Source organism: Elephantulus edwardii, unplaced genomic scaffold (assembly GCF_000299155.1).
Source record: "Elephantulus edwardii isolate Elephantulus edwardi_28Jun2011 unplaced genomic scaffold, EleEdw1.0 scaffold00315, whole genome shotgun sequence".
Classification (NCBI taxonomy): Eukaryota; Metazoa; Chordata; class Mammalia; order Macroscelidea; family Macroscelididae; genus Elephantulus; species Elephantulus edwardii.
Genome location: NW_006400065.1, coordinates 116,099 through 125,425, shown reverse-complemented (window position 1 = coordinate 125,425; position 9,327 = coordinate 116,099). Strand labels below are relative to the sequence as shown.

Sequence of the window (9,327 nt, the reverse complement as noted above, 5' to 3'; positions counted from 1 at the left end):
GATGGAGGAGACAGGTCCCTACCTCTGGGAGCTCCCAGTCTGATGGAGGAGACAGGTCCCTGACTCTGGGAGCTCCCAGTCTGATGGAGGAGACAAGGTCCCTACCTCTGGGAGCTCCCAGTCTGATGGAGGAGACATAATACGTAACTACTAGAAGCTTCCAGGTTTAATGGAGAGGCACGGTCTCCAATCTCAGGAAGCTCCTAGTCTGATGCTGGAGATTGTAGTCGCTCCACATCTGGGAATTCCCAATCTGAGAAAAGTCATTGTCCCTGACTTCTGGGAGCTCCCGGTCTGAAGGGAGACACGGTCCCAAAGAACTGGGAGCCCCCAGTCTGATGGAGGAGACATTCTACCTGATCAGCGGGAATTCCCAGTCTGATGGAGGGAGGAAGGCACAATCCCCGCCCCCTAGGAACTTCTGACCAGATGGAGAAGATGCTCCTATTTCACTCTGAGCAACCCTCAAATTCAAGGCCGCCTCCTTCAGTCTGAGGGGGAGGCATCTCCCGCCCAGGTCAGGTCGATGCTCCAGTCGGATGGGGACACAGGGCCCCTGTTGGGAGGCCCTGTCTGCAGAGGCGCCCCGCCCCGCCCCCTCTGCGCACTCACGGGCCACCTGCAGCTCCACCTCCAGGCTCTCAGTCTTGCCCTGCAGGGTCACGGTCTTGAGCGTGTAGCGGCCGGCGTCGGTGAGGTTCAGCTTCTGCACCAGCAGCGAGCAGTTGGCGAAGCCCACCTCCCGGCCCGTGTGGGCAGGGCCTGCGATCCAGTTCCCGGACGGCAGCTGGCTGAGCAGCCGGTTGGGCTCGGAGGCAGGCCCGCGGTACCAGGCATAGACCAGCAGGTCCTTGGGGTAGCCCTGCACCGTCAGGGTCACGTCCTGACCTTCTGTTGGCTTGCTCGGCACGGGCACAATCGACATGGCAACCACAGCCGCTGAGGAGAGAAGGAGCATGGGTTTGGGTCAGCAGGACCTGCGCGGGATGGCTGCAGACCCTCCTGCCCCCCAGCCGCCTCACGGTGCCTCCCCCGACTGGCTGGTGCTCCGTTAATGCGAGTGCTGGAGAGACAGAGGAAGGTGTGAGGTGGCAGCGGTCATGGGGGTGCTCGTCCTGGAAAGCCAATTGACTGGGAATTTCCTCGACTTTAGGAGATTGTGCTTCCCACCCCTTCAATGGAAAGACCCCAGGGAGTGGGGGTCATGTCTCCTCCATCAGATTGGAAAGTCCCCACTTACAGGGGCTGTGTCTCCCCTGTCAGGTGGGAAATTCCAGAATATGGGGGCCGTGTCTCCCCCATCTGATTATAAATACCCTAACTATGAGGGCTGTCTCCTCCATCAGATTGTAAAATCTCAGGCTATGAGGGTTCTGTATTTCCCATCAGATTGTGATTTAGGGGTGTCTCCTCTATCAGATTGTAAATTCTCAAGATATGAAAGATGTAGTCCTATAAGATTCTAGTTCTTCAGAATATCAGGGCTATGTCTCCATCAGATCACAAATTTTCAGAATCTGGAGCAACGTGTCTTCCTCCATCAAATGCTTGGAGTTGTGCACCATAGGCCGTGTCTCTCTGACAAACTTAAAGACTCCTGGAGGTGGGGGTCTGTTAGCTCCCCAAAAGAGAGAAAGGGAAGCCATGTCACCTCTATCAGATTAGAAAGTCCTACACAATGTAGGCTCAGTCTCCTCCATCAGATTGGAAATTTCCAGATTACTAGGGTAGGTCTCTCCAGTTAGACTAGGGGATGCCAGGAGATGGGGAGCACATGTCTTACCACATCAGACTGGGAATTCCTAGGGAAGAGGAGGTGCTGTGCTCCCCCATCAGATTGGGAGCACTACAAAGATGGGAACCCAGAGGGCTCAGTTCATTCCTTCCCCATTAGGCTAGGAATTCTCAAGACCGTGTCTCCCCGTCAGAATGGAAATTCTCCCAAAGTGGGGTCTGCATCTCCTCTGTCTGACTGAGAGCTCCCTGCGAGTGGCTGGCAGGCCTCCTCCATCACTCTCTGCCTCTTCTCTTTGACTGGCAGCTCCCTGAATAAGGGGCTGGGCTTCCTTCTGTGTCTCCTCCATCTGATTAGTGTCTCCTCCAAGTACAGGGGTTGGTGGCATCTCTGTTTCCTCTGTCTCTTCCTCAGCACCCAGCACGGGAGGCCCCCGGGGCATTGCGCCCACCCCTGCACGTACCTGCACACCTTGACACCCCCTCATCTATATAGACAGGGTGGGGGGGCAGAGCCTGCCTCCGGCCAAGGCTGGCTGCCAGGGCCCCAGGCTGGGCAGGGCTGGTACACTTACCTCTGAGGACACCATGTCTGCTTTGGGTGAAAGAGAATCCACCCTTTGGATGAGGCCCAGCCTGTGAGTGGGACAGAGGGGGGGGGACCGGGCCCACTGTCCCCGGGGTGCGTTGGTGACTTGGGAAGGAACTGGAATGAATGAGGCCCAAATGTTCAAAGCCACAGTCCTCAGGGAGTGAGAGAATGTCCTCTGAGGTTCCCAATGGTTCTGAAAGCACCAGCTGTGTCCCCACATCCCCTAGTCCCCTGGACAAGGCAGGACCAGTTCATGCCGGTTGGGATTTTTTTTTCCCTGCACCAAACCAAGCCCAGCCAGGATTTTCCTAGTATGTTTGCATGTCTGGACACTGTCACCTGCACTGGGGGACCGTGGGATCTGGGCTGCACGCCGCACCTTCATTGTGGCAGGGCCACCGGTGACAATTTAGATCATACCACACGCATGTGGGAAATCACAGGATTCGATTTGCCATTTGATTTCCAAGTGACTCCTTGCAGGGGTCCACCTGCAATACCCCTTTTGTCACTTGGCTGATGAAGGGGTTGCAAACCTCCCACCCCCACTGGCCAGTCATCACCTGTGCACAGGGGACAACCTAGCCATGATGGATTAAGTAGCCATCGAAACATTACAGTCCAGTGGGGGCTGCGGGTTGGGGGGGCGGTCCAGGAAGAGGGGGCAGACGTCAGGCATGGGACCGCTTACCAGAGAGCTTAACGACCACCGAGGCTGATCCAGAAAGCAGGGTCTTGGGGTTCTTTACAATACACGTGTAGGTGCCCTCCTGGGCGGCCGTCATGCTGGTGATGTTGAGACGGTCCTGGCCGTTTTTGAGCGCCCGTCCGTTAAAGGCCCACACGTACTCGGGCTCCGGGCAGGACCGGGACACGCACCACAGGGTCAGGGAAGTGTTGAAGTCCACCTTGATGGTGCAGCCCGTGCGGGTGGTGGAGTCCTGGAGGATGGCCACGCGCTCCGGGCCATCTGTGGGGGCGGGAGGGAGAGACAGGGGCAGTAGGGGGGGACAGTAATGGACATCCAGACTTTATCACTACTGGAATAATGTGGCCTCGGAGAGGGAGAGAGTCCCACATCGGCCTCCAACTTGCTCTAGGATCTTGGGGATCATTTCCCCTTGGGGGAGGGGCGGGAAGAGGACCCTACATTTTTTTTTTCTATAAAAGAAAAGGGGTCAGGGCCAGACAAAGCCTCGAGGCATTTGTGAAACTGCAGGCTTCGTAAGCAAGCAAGCAAATAAAAAGGCGAGCAGATTTTTTTTCTATCCGATAAGCCTTCCTAAGAATCTAGAATTCTAGGGCTGCCAGAGTGAGGCCACTAGGCTCTAGAAAGTTCTAGAAAGCTGGGTTCCTAAGATTCCAGAGTTAGGGAGTTTGTTGAGGTTCTAGGGGCCACTAAGATTCGCACGACCTAGATAATCGAAGCTTCTGGAAAGCAGAAGGCCACTGTCACGGGATTCTAAATTCTAGGATTATCTAAGTCATCGACCCTCAGGTACCTCTGTGGGTTTTCCCCCCTTACAAGTCCACTCTGTGTCTTCAGTCTCTGAGAATGGCTGGATATTTTGGTTACATTTTTAATTTTAGCCTTCCCCCAGCCTCCATGAGTGCATTCTTTCTCTCTCTCAGCCTCTCTTTTACACACACAGAGGCATACACACCCCAGTCACACACACACACGCACACACACACAGAGTCCCATCCCCCCAGTCAACACAACACACACCCTCACCGACACCCAGTACGTACACACACACACACACACACACACACACACACACACACACACGTCACTTGTACCCCTCTCTGATGGTTCAACAGCCTTCCCCCCCATACCCCCTAGGGTAGTAGTCTCACGAGAAAAACCAAAAAGATTTCCCCCCCCATTATGTTTTCCTTAAACGTAAGATTTGCTACCTTTGCTATGCTTAACTGCACTCACTAGTTATTCTCAGCGCCCCTGTTCTCCGTTCTGCCCCTCTCCCAGCCTTGCTGTCCCCCCATGGGGGCCTTTGCGGCCCGGGGCCTCGAACTCACAGTACACGGTCAGGTTGACAGGCTCGCTGCGGCTGACGCTGACGGGGTTGCTGACCTCGCACTGGTAAGCCCCGGCCTCCTCCCTGCGGACGCCGTGCCGCGTGAGCGTGCGGCCATCAGGGGACACCCCGAGGCGCATGGTGACCGGCAGGGCCTGGCCATTGAAGAACCAGCGGACCTCGGCTGGGCTGGGGCTGCCGCAGTGCAGGCGGAGCGTGTCCCTGTGCTCCACCAGGGCCATGCTGTTGTTGGCGGTGACCACCGGCGGCGCCAGGATCTCTGTGGAGGCGAGAGACGGAGGGGAGGGGGCCGGGCACCACCTGCTCCGAGGCCTCCCCCTCCCCCGCCAAGGGGCATGGCCAGATCCTGGCGAGACCCATGTGTCCCCTGCAGAGTGGGATGGATAGGTGCAGGACTAATCCTGGAAGCCATCCTGGAGGAGGTGAGCATTTTAAAAAATTAATTCTCATGTTTAGATTTTTTTTTTCTTTTTTAAGGAGTGGGAGTGAAGTGGACAGGTCTAACCGAGAAGGAGGGGAGTGTGGAGTGTTGAGGGGGGTGTCTCACCATAGACCCGTACGTGTCCGTAGCCCACCTCGGTCTGAAACTGCCTGTTGAGGGTCTGCAGGATGTAGGTACCCGAGTGCCCAGGCAAGGCGCCCTGGATGTCCAGGCTGGCGTCGGGGCGCACGGCCTCCCGGCCCGTGTGGGCTGGCCCGGGGGTCTCATCGCCGGTGCTCACAATGTAGCTGGCCACCAGGTAGGTCAGGCTGAGCGCTGGCCCCGCGTACCAGTTGTAAGCGAGCAGCTCCCCGGAGAGACCTCGGACGACCAGCGTGAGGTTGTCCCCCTCCGCTGGTTCGGCGGGCTCTGGGGTGATGGTGATTTCTGCCCGGGTGCTCAGGAACACGGCTGAGGAAGAGGAGCAGGGGTGGTGAGAGGAGGCTGCAACTCGCGAACTCACGGTGGGTGGGAAGTGTGACTCGGGCTCTGTTACACCTGGCAGGTGGCTTGGGTTTGGCGGGAGGACCCCTGGTCCAAGGACCCAGAGCCCTTGGTCTCTCAATATCTTAAACTCCTCACCATCTTTTTAAATTTTTCTTTATTATGTTGATATAGATTGTTATTGTTGCCGTGTGTCATGAAATCAGTTCCAGCTCCCAGCAGTCGGCTAGGACAGAGCTGAACGCACAGTAGGAATTTCTTGTCTATTCTCTGTAGAAGGTGACCAGATCTTCTGGGGAGTCACCGTGGTTTCCATTCGAACCCACCATGGCTTAACCACCAGGGCTTCAGGTGAAACATAGGCAGCATAAATTTGACATTGTAAAGGGAAGCCCTAGGGCACAGTGGGGTAAGTGCTCAGCTGCTGAGAGGTTGATGGTTCAAATCCATCAGCTGATAGAGAATAAAGGGAGAATAAAGCAGGTTCCTTCCATTAAGATTTACAGCCTTAGAAACCAAATAGGGCTGTTCCGCTCAGCCCTCCAGGGTCACAGTGAGTAAAAGAGCAACTTTGTGGCTTTGGGTTTCAAACCATTTTAAGTGCATTATTTATATTCATGTTGTTGTTGTGTGTCTTCGAGTCAGAACTGAGTCAGAGCTGACCCTCCAGCAGGTTTTCAGAGGCAGCAGATCACATGGGACGAGACTGTCGAACTTCCTCCCGTGGAGGAGGAACTGGTGGATTCGAACCATTGCTCCCTCCGTCCCGAAGACAGGCAGTTTGAATCCACCAGCCGGGCCGTCTCCTCCCACACAGTTAACTGCCTCTGAAACCCTGCGGGAGAGTCAGCTATGGGTTGCTTCCGACTTGATGGTAAACAACAACAATTATATTCATAGTGGTGTGCAATTCTCACCATTGGTTCCAAAATTTTCCTTCCCCCTAAACAGAAATTCTGTGTCCACTTTACTAATCTTTTTCAGCAGGAGCTTGGCTAGTTGCAGTGGTTAAAAGTACCCACCTGCTTAGCCAAAAGGGGTGTGGCCCGAATGCACTAGAATGCGCCCAGGAGGCAGAAGAGAGAGACATTCTGCTGGAGCAGAGGTTACCGGCTGGGGCAGCTCAGTGGGGCGGCCCGACCCTGTCCCCCAGGGTAGCTCTGAATTGCAGCTGACTGGATAGCATTGGGAGGGGGGGTTGGTTGTCATTTCTGAAGTTTTCAGAATGACTTTGGATCAATGCCGTCCGTGCTATTGAACCAACCACCTTATGGGGTTGCTGTGAGGATACAGATAGGACGCTTTGAAGAGGAGCTTCATGGGGCTCAGGTGGCAAGGTGGTTAAAAGATTGACTGCTAGCTCAGAGGTCAGTGGTTCAAACCCACCAGCTGCTCTGAGGGAGAAAGAGGAGGCATTTTGCTTCTGAATTAACTTCTTCTTGTTGTTGTTATGTGCCATCGAGTCGCTTGCGACTCATAGTGACCCTATGTACAACAGCCCTAAACTCTGCTCTGTCCTGTGCCAATCGCACTGTCTCTGACACTCCCATCCCGATTATCCCAGTCACTGAATCAATCCACCTCATAGAGGGCCTTCCCCTCCTGCGCCGTCCCTCCACCCTCCCAAGCATGATGTCCTTCTTCAAGAGGGTTGGAAACCCTTTGGGGCAGGTCCGCTCTGCCCTACAAGGTGCTTGTGAGTAGAAATTAACTCAAACAAAGGCAATGAGCTTTGGGGGAGCATTTCGAAGGGTGTCTGACATACAGGAAGTGCTCAGTGAAGGTTAGCTATGGGGTGTGTGTGTGGGGTGTGTGTGTGTGTGTGTGTATCCCAGGGAGGGAGGGAGCTGTGAAGATCAAATATGGCATTCTCTATCAAAGATCTACCATAACACCTTGCACACGGCCAGAGCTCAGCCAGCAGGATTGTTAGGACCCAGGTCTCACTCACAAAACAGACTAGTGTGAGATCCAAAGTGGTGAGCCCAGTCCAGCCAACGTTACAGCCGGGACGGGGTGGGGTGGGGGAGATGTCTGCCCAGCCCTGCCTCCTGCCTCCTGCCCCTTGGCCCAGTGCTCTCTCCCTGCCTCCTCAGCCTCAACTGGGACAGAAAGAGTGGTGACTAATGCACTCCACCCCTTTCCTTCTCGGTCACAGAGCAGGGGCTGTGCAGCTGCTCAGGGCGGCCCGGTTGGGCTGTGTGTGTGCGTTTGCCATACCGAGTGGCTGGCCTGGGCATCTCAGGGAGGAAGAACTTAGGTTCCCGGCCTGGCTCCCTGGTTTCCTGTACTGTACTTACTTTCCAGGCTGCTGGAGTGTGACCCAGAATGTGGACTCAACCCTACCACTTCCTGCTCTCTGACAAAACCTCAGTTTTTCTCATCTGTGAAGTGGGATTGGGGAAGGTGCTTCCAGCAATAGAAAGTGTTACTATATAGAAAACTCCAGGTGCACAGTAGATCCACTGTGGTGGAAAGAATTCCCATTCCCAGCAACCTTCCCCTGGTTTTGGAGGCTCTTAAGTCTTTATGGGAGAGGACTGCCCATCTTTCTTCCCTCAGAGCGGCTAGTGGATTAGAACTGTTCACCTCTTGGTTCACAGCGCAGCACGTCATAATGCACTACTCCACCAGGGCTCAAAATACATGCTAGTTGTTAGTCCCTCAGAGGGACCTTGTGAAGTCATTTACCTGCCCATTTCACAGACAAGTAAACAGAGACCGAAAAGGGAGTGGGCAGCTGCCCAGAGACTCATCCACACAGAGAGACCGAGTGGCTGCTTAGAAGTCCCTCTTGTCAAGGTTTCTAGAAGCTTCAAGAGGAGTTTACCAGAAAATAGAGGCATCGTGATAGCTTGGAGACTGGCCCACATGTCACCCTTATAGCCCTTCAGCGCCCACCCAGCAAATCTGTGGCCAGCCCCACCCTGGTGGGTCTTCGAGGGTCACCCTTTGCCTGTGGAAAGCAAAGCTGAGCTCCCTCCCCAGCGTGCTGAAATTCCGGCTCACACCTTCCCTTTCTCTGCCTGGGGGTCCCCTCTGCACCCTGAAGCCAGCAGATACTGAGGTGCTTGGGGGGTTGCGGATCTCGCTCACCACTGAGGAGGAGCCAGCTGTACCCGGTGGCCGCCATCTTTCACCCCAAACTCGGGTCTGGAGTGGCTCTGCGTCCGGCTGTTCTGAGGCCCTTCCTGGCTGGGGGCTCGGCTCCGTCTGGCGTGGGACCTGAGAGGGTTCGGTGATTTGGAGCTGGAAGAGATCACCTGAATTTGGAGGGATCGAGTCACCAAGGATCTGGGGCCCCGTTTGGGTACCAGGACGGGTGTGGCAGGCACGGGCCAGGGGGCACGACCTGGCCAGGCCTCCTGGGGCGGCTGCCTAACCCACTTTGTGCCGAGGGCCCAGATTTGGTACCAGGAAAAGAACCAGGTTGGCAGGGGCAAAGAAGGTGGGGCGGGGAAGACTCCAGGGCAGCTCTTAGCCCTGGCCAGACCCTGGCATCACCAGTGAGCTTGAGGGTCAGCTGGGAATCACATCCGTGGACAGTGCCTATGTGTTCCCACCTCAAGGCTGCAGGTGACCTATGGCTGTCATTTCAGTGCATGTCAAAAACGGTCTTAGGAGATGGGCCTTGGTTGCTCCTTATTTGCAGACCAGGAAACTGAGGCACTAGCCTAAGAGAAAGGGGCCTTGAACCCTGCTCCGTTTCCAGATCCAGCCCAGTCTCCTTCTCCTGAGTGAGAGGGAGCTGGGATGCTCCATGTTCGGCTTCTTGGTTTGGCCCCGTGGAGAGACTTGCCTTCCCTCCTGCCCTCCCGAGGCCTCTCTCTTCTTGTCTATCAAATGGGTGTATGTGGAGGCTTTGAGCTCAGGGAGATCGGAGTTCCCACTTTGACTCTGCAGTGACCCGTTGTGGGGATGGGGTTGAAGACAGCCCCTTGCTGAGTCTCCATTTATCACCTTGCAAAATGGAGTTGGTGCACCCTTCCAACCAGAACAAAATTCATCCCCTGTGG

The 9,327-nt window shown here is 55.4% G+C and overlaps 1 protein-coding gene across 1 annotated transcript in view; it reads right to left on the bottom strand.

The window, feature by feature from the left end:
• Positions 1 to 8,444, bottom strand: part of CEACAM16 (carcinoembryonic antigen-related cell adhesion molecule 16) — a 48,468-nt gene extending 40,024 nt beyond the window's left edge. The window contains exons 1-5 of the mRNA XM_006901257.1: positions 8,408 to 8,444; positions 4,934 to 5,278; positions 4,367 to 4,645; positions 3,018 to 3,296; positions 613 to 939 (exon numbers count right to left, since the gene is read on the bottom strand). Of these exons, the coding sequence (XP_006901319.1) occupies positions 613 to 939; positions 3,018 to 3,296; positions 4,367 to 4,645; positions 4,934 to 5,278; positions 8,408 to 8,444 (1,267 nt within the window). The remainder of the gene's footprint in view (positions 1 to 612; positions 940 to 3,017; positions 3,297 to 4,366; positions 4,646 to 4,933; positions 5,279 to 8,407) is intronic.
• Positions 8,445 to 9,327: the final 883 nt, after the last annotated feature.